General features: G+C 55.4%; 1 protein-coding gene across 2 annotated transcripts in view; it reads left to right on the top strand.

The window, feature by feature from the left end:
- The first annotated feature begins 3018 nt into the window (after positions 1 to 3018).
- Positions 3019 to 23743, top strand: part of HSPG2 (heparan sulfate proteoglycan 2) — a 101453-nt gene continuing 80728 nt past the window's right edge. For both annotated transcript variants that reach the window (XM_079696983.1, XM_079696982.1), the window contains exon 1: positions 3019 to 3086. In XM_079696983.1, coding sequence (XP_079553109.1) covers positions 3024 to 3086 — 63 coding nt within the window. In that variant the 5' untranslated portion in view covers positions 3019 to 3023. The remainder of the gene's footprint in view (positions 3087 to 23743) is intronic.

Genomic DNA, 23743 nt, shown 5'->3' with positions numbered 1-23743 from the left:
TAGGTGGAGTTACTCTGGAACTTTCTCGACAGGCCATATTTCCTGCCCTCCACGTCAGCCCAGTTCCTTCCAGTCCAGTAAGCTTTACCATCTCTTTCCTCAACCTCTTTTAGGAAGCAAGACTTATAGCTCAGATTTAGTCTTGACCAAACATCTACAAAGAGTTGCTTGTTCTCCTTTTCCTTTGCTTATGAGCAAATCATCCAAGAAGCCAAGGCTCTGGGACTTAAAGGGCCCGAGGTAGGGAACATTGAGGCAGCTCACAAAATGCAATTTGTAAAGGATGCTGACCCTCCACGGGCAGGCAAGGCCTTGGAAAAATCCTGCCACCAAGGCTGGCCACCTGTCAACTCTGAAGTCAGTGGAGTTTTGTAGTTTTCCTCATCAGACAGGGAAGTTTGATGAGTGCAAGGCTGTACTCCCCCATCAGACTAGAGGTCATTGGGGTTGGGGGCTGCATCTGGCCTTCAGACTGAGAGCGACACTGGGTGCAGGGACTGCTCCTCCATCAGACTGGAGTCCCCTGAGGGAAGAGTTGTGTCTCCCTCTCTAGATTGGGAGCTCACCCAGAAACAGTTAATAAGAGAAATTGCTGGGACTTCCGTGGCGGTCCAGTGGTTAAGACTCTGCACTCCCAATGCAGGGGGTATGGGTTCCATCCCTGGGCGGGGAACTAAGATCTTGCATGCCGCAGCGCGCACCACCCCTGCCCTGCCACAAAAAAAAGAGAGAAAGAAATGGCTACCGCTTATTTAGGGCTTACCACGTGCCCCAAACTGTTCTTTTTAAAAAGTAAATATACGAATTCATTTTAATCCTCATAACAACACTGTGACAGAGGTCTGAACATTATTCTCCTTGTGTAAATGATGAAATGGAGTCGTGGAAAGATTGAAAAATCTGTTCAAGATTGCACAGCAAGGTGATGGAGGCAGGATTCTCCAGCAGACTGAGAACACCACGAGGACAGGGATTATATCCTCCCCTTTCCCTCCATCAGGTTAGGGGTTCACCAAGGGCCAAGATCAGGCATCCCTCCTCTGTCCGCCCTACCTCCCTGTCTGGAGCAGAAACAGACCTTATTCAGTGCTGTGTCTGGCATCTGGGTTGGGGCCGGGGAGTTGGCCAAACCACTGTGAATGTAGTTTCTGCCCCTTACAGCTCTGAGCTGGTCCCCTAGATACACCCCACAGGGTGGAGAAGACCCCAGCTTTTGGAGATGGGGTATTTATCTGGGATGGGAGTCAGGATGCCAGTATTTTCTTAATCCCCCAGGTGCCAGTCAGGATGCCAGTGTTTTCTCATCTCCCAGATGGGAGGCTTCAGAGTGCTTGGGAGACTGCAGGCCGGCCCTTATCACAGGGAACATGCCTTCCGGAGCCAGGCCTGGTGCCGCCCAGTGAGCTGGGCATTTCCTTCTGTCCACAGCTCACCTCACTCCTGGCTGCAGACCCCAGTTGTGAGTCTCTGGAACCTAGCAACTCTCACAGGAAACAATGGAAACTTCAGTTTTTATTCTCCTCCATCGTGACTCAAAAGGTTTTCCTTTAAGTGACACACACACACTTACACACCCCAGTTTTCTCTCCACCCATCAGCCTGGGCTGCCCTAGAAATTCTCAGGCAGCAAGGAGACCATGGCCTGGGGAGGCCTGGTGGCTTGGCTGTGTGTGTTGTCTGTGGGTCTGTGTCATCAGGGACTGTGATTTACCTCCCAAGCATCTGTGATGGGCTTTGGCAGTGTCTGTTTGTGTCTGGGCCTGGGTGTGTGAGATGGTGCATCTCTGGCAGTGGGGCTGTGATTTATGTGAATCAAAGTTGGCCTGTGAGTGATTTATGCGGAGAATGGCGTGTATCAGGGGTAATTCAGGTTCGTATTGAGTGCCCACTGTGAGGTACTGAGAAAATGTAAAAAAAAATGCAGGTGCTGTGCGTGTAAGAAATTATGTTGGGACTTCCCTGGTGGTGCAGTGGTTGAGAGTCCGCCTGCCGATGCATGGGACACGGGTTCATGCCCCGGTCCGGGAAGATCCCACATGCCACAGAGCGGCTAGGCCCGTGAGCCATGGCTGCTGAGCCTGCGCGACCGGAGCCTGTGCTCCGCAACGGGAGAGGCCACAACAGTGAGAGGCCCGCGTACCGCAAAAAAAAGAAAAAAAAAAAAAGAAATTATGTTGGCCTCTGTGTGAGCTGTGAGACCCTGTGGGGAATCTGAGCATGAAAACGTCCTTCCGCTTCCTGTCCTGGGACTCACATATGTGTGTGAAAATGTGACTATGAATGTGGTCAGCTGAGTGTGTGTGTATAAGCTGTGTCCACTGCGGCACCTGTAGAGGTGAGGGTTTTCAAGGGATAGAGTGATCTTTTGAGTCGGGGAGGACTGTTAGTATATGAAAGTTGGGTGAAGGGAGTGAGCGTGTGCAAGCGTTCACGGGCAGTGGATGAGCACGTTAGCGTGTGAAAGTTATAAGTGTGCAGGTAATCTTGTGAGCCAAAGTTGTAGTGAGCGCGTGTACCAAACGCGCCCGTGTGAGCGCGTGCTATTCTGGAGGGTCCTGGAGAGCGGCCCGCGTGCAGTCACGTCTGCGGAGTGTGAAAGGGTGTGAGAGCAGATGGATTTAGGAGTCCGGGGGTCGGTGGGGAGGTGCGGGAGAGGCGTGCACGTGGAGGGAGGGTGGTCCAACGCGCAGGGCCCCAGCCCCCGTCCCATCCCAGACTCCAGGCCGGGTTTGGCGGGGAGCCGGGTTGGGCCGCGGCCCGCCTGGATGGGGCTGGGGGCCCAGACAAAGGCTCAGTTGGCTGCGCAGCGGGCCGGGGAGAGCGCAGCCCTCAGTCCCGGGGCGGTCCAGGGGGCGGGGCCTGGTGCCCGGGGCGGGGAGACCCGGGGGCGGGGCCTTGCCCCGGGGGCGGGGCGGCCGCGGGAAGGGTGGGGGTGGCTGGAGTGGGCCGCCCTGTTCCGAGGACTCGGCAGCCTGGCGAGCGGGCGGGCGCCGAGCGAGCGAGTGAACGGAGCGGGCCGGGCCATGGGGCGGCAGGCGGTGGGCGCGCTGCTGCTGGCGCTGGTGCTGCACGGGCGGCTGCTCGGGGTGAGTGTGCGGGGCGGAGAGGCGGGAGGCGCCCGGGGCCCCGCTCGCCGCCCCCGCCACCTTGGCTGGGGCGCCGAGGCTGCGCGGCTGGGACTCTGGCCCGGGACGGCGGCGCCCGCCAGGGACCCCGGGCCGGCACAGGCCGGAGCCACCCTCCTCCGTGGGGCTCTCCCGAAGGGCACCCAGGGGACCCCGCGACGGACCGGGGGCGGGGCCGGCCTTCGTGGGAGCCCGTGGGTCGCCCGGCCACGTTGCTGAGTCTCAGACTCGCGCTAGGCATGGCCCGGCCTGCCATTCCTGGGGGCCAGGCTGAGAAACTTCGAGCAGGGTGGGAACTCGGCAGGGCGAGGACACGCCTTTCTTTGCCAGCTTGGAACAGGGGCACTCAGTGGTGATGGGGACCATATCCATCCTCACTGGAACTTTACCACGACGTCTCTCCCCTTGGGGAGCTGGTCACCAGGCAGGCACAAGTAAAGAACCGTTCTGGACACAACTGATTCTTGTGTGGAACACCCACGGGCCCTGGAGTCCCACAGCCCAGGAATTGAATCAATCTCTGCTCTTCACTGAGCAACTGTGTGACCTCCAGCAAGTTGTTAACCTCTCTGAGACCAGCCCACATGCCCAAGGGGAACTCAGAATACACGGCCTCAAAGTGCAGGACTGGGTGGAGTACGTGCAAAAAGTGCCTGTTGCTGAGCCAGTTTGTGGTGGACAGTGAGTGGCTCTGTTTCCCCAGCGTTCTCCTCCCCAGGACTTCAAGGTGCAGGGGAGGCCTGCCCCTACAGTCCAGCCTCCTACTCTGAGCTTGGATGGGTCCATGCTGAGAGAAAGAGGACACTTGGCCCGGAGGGGCTCTGAGGACCCAGTGAACCTGAGAAGGGCAGGGCGGGGTCAGTGGGCAGGGAGCTGGTGGCAGATGTGGATGGGGCACATCTGGGGATCTGGGCCTGCGTGGCGAACCACAGAGCCAATCCACCCTCTTTCAGGTGGTGCTGGGCCATCCCTGTCCCCTGTTCTCAGAGCTAAGAGAGGGTCTCATCTAAGCTGGCCAGTGTTTGCCCAGTGACTGACTCCCTGTCCTCGCCTTGCAGGCTCCCTCTCACCTCTGCCCTCCTGAGTCACTCGTTAACCCCCACCCCAGACCTGACCCCTCACCTCTCCTGCCCCACCCACCCAGCACCTCTCCTCCCCCATCCCCATCAGGGCAGCTTCCTTAATCCTCTGTCAGCCTCTCATTGCAACACATCCAGCAGGGCCCATCCATCCAGTTGCTCCCCAGTCTTGACCTGAACTTGCACCTCCCAACACTGATCTTCACTTTTCCAAAAAGTAGACACCAACCTAGCACATGAAATGTTCCTTTTCTGACCCTACCCCAGCTCTGCCCCCTAGTCAGGGGTTCTACCGTGGCAGGAGTGGGGAGGGGGGAAGGAGATGTTTGCTGTGTATGGGAGGAATTCCCAGATTGCAGCCAATCCTCATTCACTTGTTCGTTCACCACATCTTTAGGCAGCATTCCATGACAGTGAGCAGGAGTTCAGGGTTCATTCATTCAGTAGATACTTGCTGAGCACCTACTGTGCACCAGTGCATCCAGCACTGGGGGCTTATGGGTGAACAGAAACAGGCCCTGGCTGCACTTTCCCAGAACTGAGATGGGTCAACAGGCAGCTCTGATCCTGTGGGATTACAGTCTCCTCAGCAACCACACCGAGGTCTTCATGGTCCCACCCTAGGCTGAGGGTAGAAGGGCTGGAAAGAGCTTGGCCTCTGGAGTCTTACAGACCCATGTTCGAATCCCAGCTCTGCCACTTCCTAGCTGTGTGATCTGGGACAAGTTCCTCTCTCTGAGCCTCAGTTTCCACATCTGTAAAATGGGGGTGAGAAGTTTGTTGTAAGTTGTAAACGCCAGCAGGCTTCTAGCCCTGTGCCCTAGCCAGCCTTGGGCTCCTCCTCATCTGCTGCCCCTTATCTCTCCTGCCTTTCAGTTCATGTCTGCAAGCCTGTAGTGAGTGGGTGAGGGTAGGACACAAGGGGAGGGTAAGGTGGTCCTTAGGGAGCTCAAGACCTCACTGGGGGCAGGAGACAGAGGGAATAGTGGTCTGTGATTAAGTGTGGGAGTAATTTCAGTTCAGAGGAGGTGGGAAGGCTTGCTGGGGGAGGGGGCCAGGCCTGGGTGACTCAGGGCCTGTCTTGGCCTGCTGGGGCCTTAGCCCTTCCTTTCTTGGAGCCGGCGCCACCAAGAGACGGGTTCTTGAGGATGATAGTGGTGTTTTCCAGCGCTGAGGGGGGATGTCACTGAGATACCTGTTTCCTGCCTCCCCTGGGTTTTCTTGCTGGGGAGGCTGTGGCCAGGCGGGAAATGGAGGAGCCTCCCCTTCCCTCAGGGGCAGTGTTGCCTCAGCCCTCCCCTTGACATAACTGGCCGCGCTGTCTTTCCCCCTTGCTCCAGATCTGCCGCCCGGAGGGGGTTGTGAGTGTGCGCTGGAGATTTCCAGAGGGAGGGTGCAGGTCTGTCCACAGAGGGAGGCAGAGGCTGGCGGGGGTAGAGATGGACGCCCCCCCACCCCGCGCCACGCCCCAGCCGAGTTCCTTGTGTCCAGGGAGTCCAGGACCCCCACCGGCTCGGCCCGGGCCTGTTCTCAGGCTGAGTGCAGGCAAGTTGGGATCTGCGGGCCTGAGGCCCAGCCCGGGAGATGGGTGGAAGGAAGGTGGCAGAAGGTGACTGGGTTTAGGGCTTGCAGTAGTGGGGAGGGCAGTCTTGGGGTACTGCCAGATGCTGACAAAATAATATGGATAGTTCACATTAATCCAGTGCCCACTGTCTGCCACGCATGAAGTTTCTCAACAGATCCTCACACGTTGTTCCCTCGCTCACAGCCTCCCTGCCCTCCCCATGTTGCTCACGTCAGACCGCAGCCCCTGACTTAATTTAGCCCCCAAGGCCCTACAGATCTGGCCTCCTCCCTCCCTCTCAACTCTCTCCTCCTGCCCACTTACCCCTGCTTGCGCACTCCAGACACGCCGGCCTCTGTTTCTGGACCGTGCCAGACACGCTCCCACCTTAGGGCCTTGCATCTGCTGTTCCCTTTGCCTAGAATGCTTGTCCCCCAAATATCTGCGTGACCCTCTGCCTCACTTCCCTCAAGTCCCTGACTACTCTGCCCGATGTTCGCTGTCCCCTTACACGGCTCTGTTTTCTTCTTGTCACTATCTGATGTGTATTTATTTACTTGTTTATCACCACCCCACCCCCCCGTTTAAGCTTCATGCGAGCAGGACCTTATGTGCTTTTGTTCACTGCTGCTGTCTCCTTAACACCTGGCAGGTAGTAAGCGCTCAGTAAATATGTCTGTTGAATGAATTAAGCTATAGCTACGAGTACAGTCCCCATTTTCTAAGCAGAGGAGACTGAGGCACAGAGGGATCGTATAACTTGCCCAACAACTCACATGCACTTTGCTTGGAGGCCCCACGAGCCAGGCTTTGAAGCCACACGAAGCTCCTCAGCACCCTACCGGCATCCCGCTCGCTCGTAGCCGGCAGGCGGTGGGTGTTGATAAAACTGTCACCACTGATGTTGATAAAAGGACTCAGGTCCTAGGTGGTGCAAGGGCTTCCTCGGACAAGGAGGATTGGGGTCTGGCTTTGGGGACAGAGGCACTCAGGATGGGTGTGCCCTAGTGTCCATGGGGCCTCCTGGGGACACCTGCCCTGGCGGGAGCCTAGAAAGACTTAACTCTAGGGCAGTCATTTGTGGGATTGCCTGTTCGTTTGTAGGTTTGTTAATTAATTTCCTCACCAATATTCCCTGAGACCCTAGAGACAGTTGAATTAATCCAGGGGCCTTAAGGCCTCAGTGCGCCAGGCCGGGCCCTACCCTGTGTGGGAAGTGAAGGGGAGAATGGCTGGCCGCCCGGCCCGGAGTCCTCACTGGATTCCCCTGGCTGTTCCCTGGGGGCTGAAGGTTTAGGGTGAGTCTGCAGAGGCTTCAGGGCTGCCTGGCCTTGGGGCGAGTCTCAGGAGGGAGGGTGAGGGGGCCGCCCAGGATGTGGAAAGATCTGGAACGATGATTCAGAAGCCACTCGGAGGCCAGACGTGTGGGTTCTGGACCCTCAGACCACTCGGGACATGCGGGAAGGGCTCCCAGCCCTGGCCTGTTGCCCCCTGCCCCAGTCCACTCCCAGCTGTGAGGGTTCAGGCTGGAGGAGGAGGGGCAGAACGTGGCCGCGTCCCCCCGCCAACTCCCCGCAGCTTCCCAAGGATCTGCGGAGCCCCCTGCCCTTCCTCCCAGGGCCCACGCCGGCCTTCCCCTCATCTCTCTCCCGCCAGGAAGCAGGAGGGTAGGCTGAGGGTCCTGGCCCTGCTGGAATGTTGCCCGAGCTCCGGCCTTGGCCTCTTTGGCCCTGCTGCCCCCTCCTGCTTCCAGGGCCTGGCCGGGGCCTGCTGGCTGCCCCAGCGCCCAGAGCTGGCTGACTGAAACCCAGAAGAATGTGTGGAACTCGCTTCGCGGGGAGCCGCCAGCTTCACTGCCCAGCCTGGTGGCGTCGGGTGCATGTCAATAGCGGCCGTGAGAAGGGAGTGGCTCGTGGCTGCTGGGATGGCTGGGCCAGGGGCACCGTCCTGCAAGTCCTGGGAACAAGGCAGCTCTTTGAGGCCTGGGAATGCGGGGCCTTCAAGTGTCAGCCGCCCCCAGAACCCACCCTCCCCTCCTTTCCTTGATGCCCATGTGTGCCAGGGCTGCAGGGACCTCAGAGCATCCCAGGGTAGGGGGTACTCGTGACATCTGTGAGATGTCCTGAGGACCAGCTCCCGGCTGCCTACCAGAGCCCTGTCCCTGAGCCACAGAGGAGGGTGCCCTGTTTCTCTGTTGCTCTGGATTTCAGGGTGGTGTCTGGCACACAGAGGCTTGCAGTCTGTGTTGAATGAATGAGTGGACAATGGTGTATGCAATTAAATATTCTGTAAACTAAAGTCCCCGAAGTGTTAGACTCAAAATTCATTTCACAGATATTTATTGAGCATCTTCTAAGTACCTGACCCTGTTCTAGGTGCCGAGGTTGCGGCAGAGAACATAAAAGTCCAATTCCCTTCCCTCAGGTAACTTGCATTATAGCAGGTGCAGGGAGACACACAATAAATATAATATGGCAGGTGGCGATAAGTGTTTGGAAGAGAAAATAAAGCAGGGAAGAGGATAGAGAGGGATCTGAAGGAGGTGAGGGTGTGAGCCCTACAGGTATCTAGGGAAAGGGCTCTCCAGGCAGGGGTAACAGCTGACACAAAGGCCCAGAGGTGTGCTTGGTGCGTCTGCGCAAAGCAGGGGGGCCCACGTGGCTGCAGCAGCATGGGTGAGGGTTGGTGGATGCGGCCAGGGGCTTGGCAAGGGAAGGTGGGGCAGAGCCTCAGCCACAGGAAAGACTTTGGATTTGCTTCTGAGTGAGATGAGAGATCACTCTAGTTGTTGTGTGGAGAAGGCAACGTGGGACATCAAGGTCAAAAGCAAGGAGGCCGTGACCCAACCCCGAGGCTATGGGAGCTCGTACCAGGGCAGTGGAGGCACGAAGAAAAGGTTGAATCCTGAGTATATTTTGAAAGTAGGACCAGCAGGATTTGCTGACGGACTGGTTATGGGGGTGAGGGGACAGAAAGGGAGGCGTCAGGGACGTCTCCATATAAGCTTTGGCTTGGGCATCGGAAAGGTGGGGCTGCCACTAACTGAGGTAGGAGAGCTCCAGAGGAGCAGACTTGGGAGGAGGGTGGAGAATGGCAGGTGATGGAGGGGATGGCATGGGGGAGGGGACAGTATTGGACTGACTGTCAGCTAGGGCAGCCCCACACCCCCCACCCCAAGTTGGAGCCTCTGCATTGGCCTGGAGGGGGTTCTTGCTGAGAATACATTTGTGCAGCTGCGGACACCGATCCCTTGGGAACCCCCCAGCCTAAGCTCACAGCTTGTATATTTATGTGTTTTATTGAAATTCACTGTCTTCCCCATCTAGAGGGCGGGCATTCAGTTTTGTTTGTTACAGTTTGCCCGGTGCTAGGCTGCTGGGCAATAGTAGGTGAACACTTATTGAGTGAATAAATTAATGGCCTTGAAGGACTTCCCTGGTGGCTCAGTGTTTAAGAGTCTGCCTGCCAATGCAGGGGACACGGGTTCGATCCCTGGTCCAGGAAGATCCCACATGCCGTGGAGTAGCTAAGCCCCTGCGCCACAACTACTGAGCTCTCATGCCACAACTACCGAAGGCCGCGCGCCTAGAGCCCGTGCTCCGCAACAAAGAGAAACCACTGCAGTGAGAAGCATGCCCACCGCAACGAAGAGTAGCCCCTGCTCGCTGCAACTAGAGGAAGCCCGCGCACAGTAACAAAGACCCAATGCAGCCAAAAATAAATTAATTAATTTAAAAAAATTAATGGCCTTGAAGAAGCCAGCTGGCCAAGAAGGCCCAGGCTCCTTGCTGAGGCTGGACGCAGGGGAGCTCTTCTTCCCAGCCACTGTTCTCTGCTGGGATCTGGAGCATGTGAGACAAGCCAGGGTGCCCACCGTGCCATGTTCCACTTTTCTGTGCCCCGACTGGACTTGGAGCGCTGAGGACAAGGGAAAGGTGTGGGCTCAGAGGGTCATGCCTTGGCTCAGCCCCAACTGGCTGTGTGACCTTGGGCAAGTTGCGTCATTGCTCTGAGCCTCAGTACATAAATGGGGATCATGATGCCCGGTTCCCGGGTGAATATGAGACCAGGTGGATGCACCTCACGCAGTACCTGGGATGTGAGACTGACAGTCAGTGGCTGCTCTATTAGTCTGGTTCCTGCTGAGGGCACAGCCAGAGTGGTATTTGACTCGGGGTTCCCAGTGCCCAGCATGACACACTTTCTCCTGATCGCAGTTGCTGCCACCTACTGACCCAGGCCCTGCTCTGAGCTTGTTGAATGAATGACCGAGTTAAGGGATCCTCCCTGCTCCCTCTGCCTCTCTTTCTCAGTCTGTGAGCCCCGGATGTAACTGCATCTGATCTGTCAGTGGCTCCCCTTCCCCCACTGAGGCTGCAGCTGCAAGAAAAAGTCCACCCTTCCACCCTGATTGCTCCTTCCTGTAGGGGGAGAAGGAGTGGGGCCACACTCCAGGGTGTGGCCTGGGAAAGGCTGGAGCCTGTGGACGCATTGTCCCCTTCCCAGATGTGTGCAGTTGGTGGGCTCTGAGCAACAGAGGGTGTGGCCAAGTGGCTCCCATGGGTACAGAAAGGATGTTCATGCATCTTAAGGGGAACGGTGGAGGGGGGATTCCTGGGACTCCATCCCAGCCCCACCCTCCCTCAGGCCCACTGGAGGAGACAGGACCTTACCCGGGGAGCCCTGGGCAAACCTGTAGCAGGTCCATTGCCAGGGAAGCTGGAGTTGCACAGCTTTAAATCTGGCTCCCATGGGCTCTTAGAGAAATAGCAGGGCTAAAAGGAAAGAGACGCACTCGTGCTTGGTAACCGCTCCCTGCACCCTGGGCTTTTTCCTTGGGCTGCTCGGTAGAGACATGCCCCTTCCCCAGTAGGATGGGTCATGTCCAGGTGTTTCATTTTTTAACATTTGGCATCTTTTCCCCAATCCCAGGCTGTGGGGATGGGGAGGCAGCCCGGGGCTGGCAGGGGAAGGACTTTAGAGGTGGCCTGAAGTGACCCCACAGATGCTTCTCCTGGGGTGGGGCTGGGAATTCCCAGCTGCCTCTGGCCCCTTCCCAGCCCACCTCCAGGTGCCTGCCTCCACCTCTGTCTCCCCCGCCTCCCCAAACTCACCCCCAAAGAGCCAGCTCTGCCCCCCCTCCTTCTGGTCCTGGCCTCCCCTCCTCACCCCAGCTGACTCATCCCTCTCCTTGTTTGGCGTTCCCAGTTTTCAAATACTTGGGAACTGGGATCATGCCTCTTCTTGCATCTCTCCCTGGACTGGATGCTCTGAAATTCTGGCCTCAGAAATCCTAGCCCCGCTGGCCTCTATCACTTAACAGCTCTTCTCCCCCTCCTGCCATTTGCCTTCCTGTGACCCTTTGGCCAGAGGAACAGAGACCTAGGAGTTTCCTGAGGACAGACCAGTCTCTGTGCCCTGGGACTTCCAGGGTCTCCTCCCCAGTGACCTCAGTCATCCAGGTTGCCACCCTCTCTTAGCCAAGCCCCACGCAGGGCTCTCTCCCGGCATTATCACATATAATCCTCACAGTGGTCTTTTGCTGTTGGCATTATTATCTCCATTGTGCATCTGGGGAAAATGAGGCACCGAGGTGGGGGGCATGGCTGGCCCAAGTCATCCGTTCAGTACCTGGCACAGCTGGGAATAGAGCCCAGGTTGTCTGACTCCAGACTTGTCATCCCCTCCTGAGTGGGTCTGGCCTGTTGCAGGGAGAGAGAGGACGATCCGGGAGGACTGGCATAGTCACGACAGGCTGCCTGGAGGAGGTGGACTGGGCCAGCCTTGGCGGAGGGTACAGCAAGCTGCGTATCTGCCATGTGGGCTTATCCAGCTCCTACTTCTCAGACTTGGGTGCCTTTTGCCCCTTGGCATCCAGCTCCGTTTAGTGATAACATTCCCCAGGGAGGTGGATTTGGCTTTCCCTGAGATCGAGACCCTTGGAAACCTGGATCCTTCTCAGTCAGGTCCCAATCTCCCTTTGGGGCCTGTAGGTTTTGCCTTGTTTGGAGTTCAATGGATTTTTGCTGAGTGGGGCCTGCTCTGAGGCAGCCCTGTGCTCACCTCAATAGTGGCACAGCTGGGAGCAGAATCTATATACAAGTCCCAAACTGTGTAATTTGTTTTTTGTTTGTTTGTTTTGTTTGTTTGTTTTGGCTGTGTTGGGTCTTCGTTGCTGCACGGGGTGGGGGTTTCTCTAGTTGCGGCGAGCGGGGGCTACTCTTCGTTGTGGTGCATGGGCTTCTCGTGGCAGTGTCTTCTCGTTGTGGAGCATGGGCTCTAGGCACGCGGGCTTCAGTAGTTGCAGCATGCGGGCTCAGTTGTTGCGGCACGCGGGCCCTAGAGCGCAGGCTCAGTAGTTGTGGCTCACGGGCTTAGTTGCTCTGCGGCATGTGGGATCTTCCCGGACCAGGGCTCGAAGCCATGTCCCCTACATTGGCAGGAAGATTCTTAACCACTGCACCACCAGGGAAGTCCCCCAAACTGTGTCATTTGAACATCTTTGTGCAGCAGAGGAATCAAGTCTTCATCCATCCATTCATTTATTCACTCATTCATTGCCTGAGGACCTGCTGTGTGCCAGACATTGTGCCAGTGTTTTGTCTGCATTTTCAACTTTCCTACGTAATTGGGATTATGCCTCCATTTCCCAGATGAGAGAAAGCTCAGAGGAGAGAGGTGACTTGCCCAAGCTCACACAGCCAGGTGCAGAGGAAGGTGGGAGCTGAATCCAGCTCTGTCAATCCTCCTGTAAGAAATTAGAACCTCTGGGTCTTGTTGGAGAGGTAGGGCTCATGGACCATAGTTACCCAGCACAACTCCAGTCTAGACAATAGCAGATTGTCAGGGAAGGAAAAGGTCAGTTGGGCATGAATTCTCTGGAAAGACTTTCTGGAGGAAGTGGGCCTTCAAGAGCAAGGAGGATTTGGCTGGTGGAGGAGGAAGGCATCCAGGGCAGGGGTCCAGAAGTTGTCCCCATCTTCCCTAGATTCGCATTGTTGTCAAGCACGTGAGCAGGAAGGCTGTAGCCTGCAGCTGGAGTCATTAACACTGGAAAAGAATGAGAGGAAGTCACCAAGATAGCTGAGGTGACAAGCATTCCAGTCCCCTGCCCTGTAACTGGTCAAACCAGGAGGCAAGAAGTCAAGGCCTGGGCCTCCACTTGGTTGCCAGCCAGCTACTGACCGTCTTCCCTGGACCTCGCTTTTCCTACCCACAAAATGGGCTTCTTGTTTTTTGGCCACTTGCCAATTCAGAGGAAGGGGACGTTGAATTCTTGGAGAAAACTGTTAGCTTGTCCTCAAGACTTGGTGGTAGCTACCAGGTAAAGCCCACCATCTTACCAGTCTCATGTCGTCCTTCACTGACTACCTGCCGACGAGTGCCAGACCCTGGGCCAGGGGAGCAGATGAAGAAGACCGCCTGCTCCATTAGACCTTCCTGAGGCCTCGCCTGTCCTCCCGTGTGGACCTGGGGTCACTCCTGCAGTGGTCTGCCCACATCAGATCACCTGCTGCTGAGCTAAGATCCAGAGGCCTTGTAAACGTCCATTGAGCAAGTGAGCATAGACTAGGAGTCACAGGATTCCTGTACTCCTTGCCCTGTCAGTGGGATCCAGGGCAAGTCATTTAACTTCTCTGAGCATAATTTTCCCCAGATGCAAAATGGGACCGTTCATTCATTCATACAGCAAACAGTTATGGAGTGCCAGCTCTATGCCCAGCCTTGTGTTAGGTTTAAACACCTAGCATGGATTGCAGGAGCTTCTAGTCTGACAGGGGAGACTCGTCAATAAAAGGGGAGGGTGATTCAATAAAAGGAGGCTGCATTCAAGGAAGAGTCTTCTAAGAGCTTGGGAGCAGCTTTTCAGGGCCACACGACCTCTGGGAGATAGCTGGGGTCTTTGTGACTTGGTCTCAGCCCCTGTTCTAGTTACTGTCTGTTTCCCTCCAGTTGGCTTGTGGGAAGAGGGGTCTTGGGGAGACAGCCCCCCTGGGCTAGGGCAGGGGAGAAGACCCACAGGGCAGAGAGGAGAGCAGTCTGGTTTTGCCGTGAGTCTCAGATGAGCTCATGGATGTGGAAAACAGCGAGGCTTATTTATACTGAGTCTGGTTATTTTAATTTAAGAGAAATGGAAGCTGCCCATGGAGCTCAGGTTTGGGGCTCCGTGACATTGAGTGAGTTAAACAAGGAGAATAGGGCTGAAGCTCCTGCTTTCCACTTTCCTTCCTCTCGTCTCTCTCCCCACTCTTCTGGGGGATCTGGAGGGAGGCAGAGGTCCGCTCAAGCCTGGATTTGATTTGAAGAAATGGGAGGAAAGGGTTAAGTCTGCCTGGTTCCCCACCTCCTGGATGGGAGGAGGGGACAAGGACCAGGATGGCTGGGGCAGGAGCTGGGGCAGGAATGTGCGATAAGATCAAAGCTTCCAGCCTGCCTGGGCCTCACCTAGGTTTCACCTGAGCAATTGAAGGGAATTCTCTAAGTGACCTCCTAGGGGAGGGGGTGCAGGTCCCACCCACCACCCTTCAACACTCCAGGAGGCCCCACCCACCTCACTCAGGCCTCAGGTGCTGGAAGCCCTAGGGGCCACCTTTACGTGACACATCCAGATATGGGGGACACCCTGCCTACCACCCCCACCCCTACCCGCTCTTTCACCTGGGGTTTCTGGCCGGGACTCAGAGGCTCCTTTATGTGGCCTGTTAGCTCCCCATCTGTTCATTCTGCAGGTTATACTTTGAGACAGTGTCGTGGGCAGGAGGCACAGCCCTGAGTCCTGTCCTAGCTCCATTACTTATTGCTGTGTGACCTGGGCCGGTGACTTAACCTCTCTAAGCTTTAGCTATCAGCTGGGAATGGTAATACCGTCTTTGCAGGGTTTTAGTGAAGATTAGACATCATTTAAATCACCGCCAGCCAGAACAGGCAGTTGATGTATGACAGGAACTACTATTTTGTGATTTTCCTTTTTCCCCTTCAAGACTGCCCTTGGTACTTTGTCCTGGATAAACCTTGGGGCTTGGTTTCGTTCTGCCTCCCCCTGACCTTTGAGGAGGCTCCAAACCCCAGGGTCCATCCTCTTGTCCAACCCTCTTCACTTGTGGGTCTTCATAATTTTGGGAGGGGAACAGGGCAGGAAGAGTAGTGAGTGAAGAGGGCCCAGATGCTCCTAAGTGCCTTCCAGGCACCTTCTGGGCCACCTGCATAGTAATAGCAGATTAGGCCTCCCTGGTCCAATCACCCCTCCCTTGTACCAGGGGCCTCAGTATCCCAGTGGTGTGGCTGGGAAAGTGGCCCCAGAATTCCTCAGGTGGGAAGGGTCTGGAGCGTCTGGCCTTGGCCCTGGGGGTGCGATGCTCTGCCCTGGTTAATGATTACTCTATATGTTAAGAGAGCAGGGCAGGGGGAGGCCCCGCCCTCCCAGCTCCTTAACCACTGGTTGCACCTGAGGTATGTCAGCACTTGGGTGCTCCCTGCTTTTTTTTTTTTTTGTTCCCTGCTTTAATGTGGCAGCCTTGCTCTGGGGCACATGGGATGCGGGGAGCAGGGAGTAGGGGCTTGGAATCACAGATGGACAGGCAGCCTGTGCCCTTGGAGTCCTAGGGACAGACTTAGGACTCACAAAACCTGGGTGAAATGTGAGCTAGGGTATAACAGGCCCCTGTGGTTTGGCACCAGCCATGTGAACAGACCCTACAATGATACATCAGGTGAGCAGGCCCTTTCTAGCCCCCAAACCCCCTTCGCTTCTCCTCTCCTGGGCTCAGACCCTGCAGAGGCATCCCAGCTAGAAGGTAGTACATGGTTAGGGCTTTGGGGCAGCTGGGCTCTGGTTCCCATCCCACCTCTGCCACCTCCAGGCTACGTGACCCTGGGCAAGTCACTGCACCTTTCTGAGCACCCATTTCCTCATCTGAAACAAGAGAATACTAAATCCCTACCTTGCGGGTGTCAGTGAGCCAAGGTGTGGGAAGTATTTAGCTCGTAATGAATACCTGGGGAATGGTAGCAATTATTACTACTGTAGTTTTTGTTATTAGGAAAAAGTGAAAGTTGAATCTTAGTTTTGGGTAACCAGGGCAACATTGGCCCACGGGATGAGCTGGAGGATTTGGGCCTGGGGACGGCATGGGGAGATCCCAGGAACACATATAAGAGAGTGTCCCAGGAACACGTATGAGAGGGCTGGAAGGATGGTGAGAACAGGGCTTTGGCGGGATCTCTGTCTACCCCAGGCCCACCTTGGTCCTCCCAGCTTTCACTTCTCCCTGGGCTGGGTCTTGAGGCTGGTGCTGGCCAAGAATGGAGGAGGAGGGAGAATTGTTTATTTTGATAACATTAGGGCATTTTCCCCCACTGGCAGCTGCTATTTTGAGAGCCCCGGAGAGCAGGGGCTATGGTTAAATTAGGTAATGTTGCTCCAGAAGGAATGTGTGAAGCAGGGCGAGGCTGCAGGGAGAGGACAGTTGGTTCACTCCATGTAAAATTAAACTGCAGCTTGGAAAAGAGCAGGCCGGGGCCGCTTTATAAGGCGATGGAGGGGGAGGCTGCTGGAAGCTGCCGCTGGGGGAGTGGAAGTGATGGTGCAAGGCCTTTCTTGGGGGAGCTTGGGCTTTTGCCTGGAGGCCTGTCTGGTCCAACAGGGGCCTGCAATGGGGCTGAGGGGCAGGGCTGGTGTGTCCTCAGCTCCAGGTCCCTGGCTGCCACTGAGGCTGGTGGGGCTTGGGATGGTGTGATACATGGGAAGGATGGATCTGCAGACATGGCCTCGAATCCTGCTTTTGCCTTGATTTTTTTTTTTTTTTTTAATTTTTGGCCTCACCGCATAGCACGCGGGATCTGAGTTCCCCCGCCAGGGATCAAACCCGTGTCCCCTGCAGTGGAAGCGCAGAGTCTCAACCACTGGACCGCCAGGGAAGTCCCCTGCTTCTGCCTTGAGCCCTAGCCTTCTGTGCTTGGGCAACCCACTCAACCTCGCAGGACCTCAGTATTATTGGGGTGAAATAACGGTTCTAATCCCCTAGGGATGATTCTTAGTGATTAAATCTCTAGAAGAAAAAGTGTAGCTAACTTTTATTGAGGGCTGCTGTGTGCAAGGTGCTGTCCTAGTCCCTTTTTGTTCTCATAACCTAAAGGGTGGTCCATGCACCAGCAGCTGGAGCCTCACCTGGGAGCTTGTTAGAAATGCAGTCTCAGGCCCCACCCAAACCTACGGAATCCGAATCTGTATGCTAACAAGATCCCAAGATCCCATGCTGATTCCTGTGCATGTTAAAGATGGAGAAGCTCTGCTTTACATATATTGTCATTTTATCTTTTTTTTTTGGGTGTGTTGGGTCTTCGTTGCTGCGTGCGGGCTTTCTGTAGTTGTGGCCAGCGGGGGCTACTCTTCATTGCGGTGCATGGACTTCTCATTGCGGTGGCTTCTCTTTGCTGCGGAGCAGGGGCTCTAGGCGTGCGGGCTTCAGTAGTTGTGGCACATGGGCTCAGCAGTTGTGGCTCACGGGCTCTGGAGAGCAGGCTCAGTAGTTGCGGCACACGGGCTTAGTTGCTCCGCGGCATGTGGGATATTCCCGGACCAGAGCTCAAACCCGCGTCCCCTGCAATGGCAGGCGGATTCTTAACCGCTGTGCCACCAGGGAAGTCCTGTCTCATTTTATCTTGAAAACCACCCCCATGATGTAGGAATTATCATTTGACTGTTGTGAAAACTCGGGCCTGGAGAGATGGCCAACATAGAAACGCCATCAATGTTGATTTTCTTCACTATTCTCCTCCTCCTTCCCCTCTTTTGGTCTGGGCTGGGGTTGAGGAGAAGAATGGGGTGTCCAAGCTCCTAGCAGGACTGGAGAAGGACCAGAATATCCCTTGTCTTTGAGACTTAATCAGACTCTCTTTTCTCCATTTGCCCATGGGATCAGCACAGCTGGACCTGAGTCATCTCCCCAAAGTCATTCCACACTTCCTGTCCTTGGAGAAAGGTGGGGCAAGAAAAGGGTTCTCTACTGTGCTTGTGGCCACTGCTTGGCAGATTGGGGAACGGGGCGGGGGGGAGTCAGAGCAGGAGCTTCCCGGGGCTCAATTAGGGCCACCCCTTCTATCACTGGTACTCTTGGGACTGAGTCAATCTAGCAGCAAATATTTTAAGGAACATCTACTGTGTACCCAGCCCTGGGAAAGTATGCTAAATTTCTCCCAATTCTGTAGAAAAGAAAAAGAAAAAAAAAAAAGTGTTGCTATAGTTTATTTAGCACTTACCATGTGCCACATGCTGTGCTAAGCACCTGACTTGCATTATCTCTGTTATCTGTTTAATTTCACTGTCAGTTTCCTCTATAAAATGGGGTTGTTAAGAAGATAACATTTGTCAAGTGCCTGGCGCATAGGGTTTGTCAAATAGATGTAATAAGTACAAATAATCTCCCAACAAGGTGGGCACTATCATTGCCCCCATTTTACAGATGTACAAATTAGGTCCAGGGCAGGGAAGGGACTTGCCTGTCAGGATCACAGGAGATTAGGGCACAATCGTAAGACACTGAGTCCCCAAACTTCTAAGCCACTATTAAAATTCAATTCAATTTAGTAAATATTGTTTATTATCCACTAGCTGTTGTTTGGCATTGGGAAGTGTCTAAAGGTTAAAAAATAAATATATAGATATATAGTATATCATATATAAATATGATGAAAAAAACTCAAGCTGGTGTTTGTTCCCAAGGAGCTTTGGTTCCAGCAAGAGAGTAGAGACATTTACTCAGGTGGCTGTATTTAAGACCAAATCTCTAGCCCTCTTAAGAGGTAGAAATTAAGTCCTACGGATGTATGGGGGAGAAAGATGTCTTTGTGGGGGTGTCCAGGAAGACTTCAGAGTGGAGGTGGTAATTAAGCCAGGCCTTGAAGGATGGATGAGTAGATTAGATTGGGAGGCAGAGCAATAGCATTCTGGGAGGAGGGAACAGCATACATAAAGGTTCAGAGGCAGGAAAATGTGCCATGTGAGAGTGTCGTGCAGATCTCAGGAGCCTTGGGGGGCTGCGTGGGGTCTGGGGTGATGAGGTGGGGGAGGCCAAGCCCAGCTGTCTCGTCACTGAAGATTCCCAGCGTTCTCAAAGACTTGGTTCCTCAACCAGCTGCAATTAGTACGTCATCATTCTGCCTTTTCTTCATGTCAAGAAATCAAAGACTTTTATAAATGGCCCGTCTGGTCAGCGTGTGATAACCACCGACAGAATTCGCGCCAAATGCAAGAGACCTGATGCCTTGATCAACTGGGCAGCTTATCGCCCACGCACGTACGATTTCCGTTAGTCTCTGCCAGGGTTGATATTGACCCTGGGTCGGAGCACAACAGAGGGGCCAGGCCTGGGTTCTGATTTCTTCTGTGTGGCTTGCCTGCTGTGTGGCTTTGGGCAAGCCTCAATTTCCTCCTTTGTTAAATGGAGATAGCACTCCCTCCAGGATTGGTGTAAGGACTGGTGGTGGTGTAAATCTGCACTGTCCAGTATGGTGACTGCCAGCCCACATGTGGCTGTTTAAGATTTAATTAAAGGAAATTCAAGTTTCTCAGTTGCACCAGCCGCATTTCAAGTGCTCGATAGCCACAGGTGGCTCACGGCTACCTTATTGGACAATGTAGATATAGAACATTTCCATCACTGCAGAAAGTTCTGTTGGATAGCACCAGTGCATATGAAGTGCCACGTGCACTCAGTAAGGAATCACGGTTGTCATTTTTACTAGATCCCTGTCCCGCTTTGGAAGCCCCGGTCTGTGGAGGCCTGCGAGGCCCCTGGGTCCTGATGCAGGCAGACAGGATTGCCCCCCTTGCCACACTGTGCCAGACCCACTTTCTCCCTGGCGCTGGGGAGGTCTCACTCTCCCCTTGCCTAACTCCATACGTAACGTTGGAAAGTCTGTGAGTCGGCTCCATCCAGCCCACCCTTCCCCACTAAATTTCCCACCCACTCCCCTCAGCCTGTCTCTGCTTAGTTCCCCATTCAGCTGCTGGCATCTGGACTCTCCACATCCAGCCTTGGAGATTCCCACTGCCCATTCTCGGGGTGGGGGTGGGGCCTCCCATGGCAGTCCCCAGCTCCCAGCAGAGGTGCTGGCTGCCTGGGCTGCCTGGGCCCCTCTCGGCAGGGCGGAGATGATAGTTTGTTGTGATGGGGGCAGTGGGCAGCCTGCCTGCTCTAACGCGCCTGTATCTGGGAGCCAAGCATGCTGTTTGCACTTGGCTGGGCCTCAGGGTCTGGCCTCGTGCCCATAAGGGCTGGCCGCCTTTGGCACCCCTGGTTACAAAGGCCGGTCATGGGCCTCCGCCTGGTCGGGAACGCCAGGAGCTGTTCACGGGCTGAGTCCTGGGTGCTGGGGGAGAGGCATGGCTGGCACCTGGAGCTGGAGTGCAGCACAGATTCCTGGCTGTGGCTGGGCCCTGGGCGCTGAGCGGGGACAAGGCCCAGGCAGGCGTAGGCAGGGTGCAAACTCTTTGGCGGGGGAGGGGGCAGGCAGGAAGTCGTGCTGGGTGGTTCAGGTTGGTCTGGTCTGTATGTGGCATTCACACCTGTGGGGTGGAGCTTCGGGTCTGAGGTGCCAGAAAAGCTCAAGGTCACCTCCTGGCATCATACTCTCCCCTTCCCCTTCTTTTGGCCCCTCCCTTATCAGCTGGGAGGTGGACGAACAGGCATTGCTGGTCCATGAGACTGAAGACATGGAGGCCCAGCAGGAGATGTAACCTGTCTGAGATCACACAGCCAGTCTGGAGGAATCAGGTCCTTGACTGAACACCTTGCATACTTTTCTCCCGCCCTCTCCCTCCCCATGGGAGTTCTGATGGACTCAGTAGCCCCTGGACTCTTTGCTGAGAAGGAGGGTTGGAATTCTAGTTCTGCCACTTACTCCTTCTGTGATCTTGGCCAGCCTCTCTGAGCCTCATGTTCCTCATGTGGGGAATGGGGATAATTATAACTCACTCCCAGGGCAATTATGGGTATTAGATAACTGACCTCCTGGATGTTTCCAGAACATTCAAAGGATACTCCTGCTTTGGGGCCTTTACCGCTGCTGTTCCCTGTGCTCAGAGAGCTCTTCTTTGTGCAGGCACCAGCTTCCTTCACACTTCTGTGCCACAGAAGTGGCACAGATGGCCTGTATAAAATAGCAGCCTCCACCCAGCCACTCCGTGTCCTCCTCACCCTGCTGTATTTTCCCTTTCAGCACTTTCAGCATTTAACAAGTCCTGGTTTATGATCCAGCTGCTCCATGATGGCAGAGGACACGCATGGCTCAAATACCTACTCACATGACAATTCTTGGTTATCTTCCCTTCTCCTTCTCGACACTTCCCAACACCTAATGGCCACTGTTTATTGGGCCCTTGCTGTGTGCCAGACCCTCCCTGTGCTAAACGACTCACTGCTGAGCTCCGTGAATGTCAGAGGGTGCCCCTCACGGCCGGCCGTGTCGCTTCCGTATCAGAGATGAGGGGTGGGAGGTGCTGCAGTGACTTGCCAAAAGCCTCCGGAATTTCAGGTTGCAGAGCTGGGCCTCCAACCGGGTTAATCCTACCCCAGAGCTTACACTGTGCCGCCTCCTACCTTGGGTTAACAAGATCGGAGCCTTCATCCAAACTTGGGGCTCAGAATCCATGTTTGACAGGATTGAATGAATCAGGTTTAGGGGTAGCTTTCAATATTTTGAGGGTCCCCCTTCCAGCTCTCTCTTCTCCTCCTGTGATTGGTTATTTACAACCGTTCCAACCTTCCCAGAATGACAGGTGCTCTTTGGCTGCGGAGCCCCAGAGACCAAGACAAGGCCCCAGGGGCAGGGCAGGGAGCAGGGGGTGGGCGAGATCCTGGCTGTCCCTGGGCTGTCCTGGGGCAGGTGGACAGGATGTTCCCCCAGGCAGCCTACATTCCTGGTCGAAGGTGACAGGCAGTGGGAGATTTATCACTTCCGGTAACCCGGTAACCCAAGTCCCTGGGAGGTGAATTCTCCCTGCCAAGGACACGCACCCCTTGCTTGCCAGCCCTTCCTGCCATTTCCTCTTCTGGGCCTGTCTGACTGGGTCTTGGGGTGGGCCAGAGGAGCCAGTTCTCAATCCCAGAGGTTGAGACTGGGGTCTCAGTCCTTGATCAGCCCACCGCAAAGACCCAGCCTAATGCCACCTTCCCAGAGTCCTCATCTGCGGCCTGGACCCCAGCCTTGGGGACGGATGGGAAGAAGGGGGCATCGTGGAAAGTGAAGGGTCCTGTGTTAGGAGCCAGGACACCTGGGTCCTGAGTCTACCTCTGCCATCAACTTGCAGGGAGACTTCTTCCTCTCTTCCTTGAGCTGCGGCGTTCTCTCCGAGTACCCAGCACTGCTGTAAGAACTCTGCATACATAACCCAACTTCTCCTTGTAACAATGCTCCAGTGGGGAGGGACACTAAAATGAAGCTCCAAGAGGTCACGTCACCCAGAGGCAGTCAGGCAGAGATGGGTGTGAACTCAGCCTCTTCAACACTTGCTGGGCCTCCTTAATGTCCTTACTTCTCCTCTCTGGGCCTCGGTTTCCCCTTCTGATAAGTGAGGGTGTTGGGCTAGGTGATCCCTTCCTGCCCTGACAGTCCAGGACCCAGGAATCCATCAGAGCGTTTTGTAGGTAGGTTCCTCTTGAGTCCCGTCTAACCTGTAAGGGGGCAGAACAGGGACTATTCCCCCCAGCGGGTTCTGAGGAGCTCACTCTCTTGGCGTGTAAGGTCTTGGTGGGGTAGGAGTGGGAGGAGAGGAAACCTAGTAAGCGTCAGACACTGAGTTAAGCTCTTGGGTTGTCCTGCTGAATCTTCACAACAGCCTTGTGGGGTGGCTATTTTTATTCCTGTTTTACAGATGAGGCATCAGAGGCTCAGAGAGGTCAAGTGATTTGCTCAGGGCTGCACAGCTAGGAAGTTGCCAGGCTGGGGTGTCCAGTCAGCTCTAACTGGTGTGAGGTGGCATGTGGCCAACACACGTTTCCTAGGATGGCTTTGATTTATGAATAAAATAATATAAAAATAGTCTTTCCAGGCACTTCCCTGGTAGTCCAATGGTTAAGACTCTGCGCTTCCACCTCAAGGGGCGTGGGTTCGATCCCTGGTCGGGGAACTAAGATCCCACATGCCACGCGGCGTGGCCAAAAAAAAAAAAAAAAAAGTCCTTCCAAAGCACTGTGAACATGCCCTAGAATTTGGAATCCAGACTACATCTCCCAGGCTGCCTCTGACACCCGGAAGTGGCCCAAGAATCCTTTGTTAAACTGTTCTTCATGTTCGCTTTGGAAAATATGGTCAGTGGTAATTATGGGTAGGCAGGAGTTCAGAGGAGCAAGAGCCGCGTGGGCTGCAGCAGACTGGAAAGGCTCGGCGCTGAGCTGGGAGTGGAGCTATGGGGGCTGAGAGGGGTCTGGGGTGGGGCCAGGCCAGGCTGAGTTCACAGGCTCCAAGAAGGGTCCCTGCAGGGCTTGCAACCCCAGCCATTTGCCAGGAAAACCACAAGGCCCCTCCTAGGACCCCCTTCCTACCCAGACCTGCCCAGCCACCTCCCCCCAGGGGGTCTGGGGCAGCCCAGGCTCCAAGCAAGGCATGTTCAACCTGCAGACCTTTGCTCCAGCCCCTCCACCCTCACCCCAGACTTCCCAGGGAACTGGGGAAAGGGCTACGGGGTGGGGCAGCGAGGCCTGCGTCCTGGCCAGTGAGCCCGGCAGGGCCAGGCACCCTGGGATTTGAGCAGTTGGCAGCATGAGGACTGAGATGACGCCAGCCAGCCGGCTCCCACCCCCTCCTGCTGCGGGGCCCTTGGCCCTGAGACCCCAGCAGCTGTCAGCAGGGAAGGGTGACAGAGGAGGACCAGAGGTGACCTCTCAGCCCACCCCTCTCCCCCTACTTGGGCTAGGCCCAGAACTCATACCAGCTGTTGTCAGCCGCTGCCAAGCCTTGTTCCAGAGCCAGCAGTG

The sequence above is a fragment of the Hyperoodon ampullatus genome, assembly GCF_949752795.1.
Source record: "Hyperoodon ampullatus genome assembly, chromosome: 2".
Taxonomy (NCBI): Eukaryota; Metazoa; Chordata; class Mammalia; order Artiodactyla; family Ziphiidae; genus Hyperoodon; species Hyperoodon ampullatus.
Note: the sequence above shows the minus strand (reverse complement) of the source record. Positions and strands in the feature narration are given on the sequence as shown.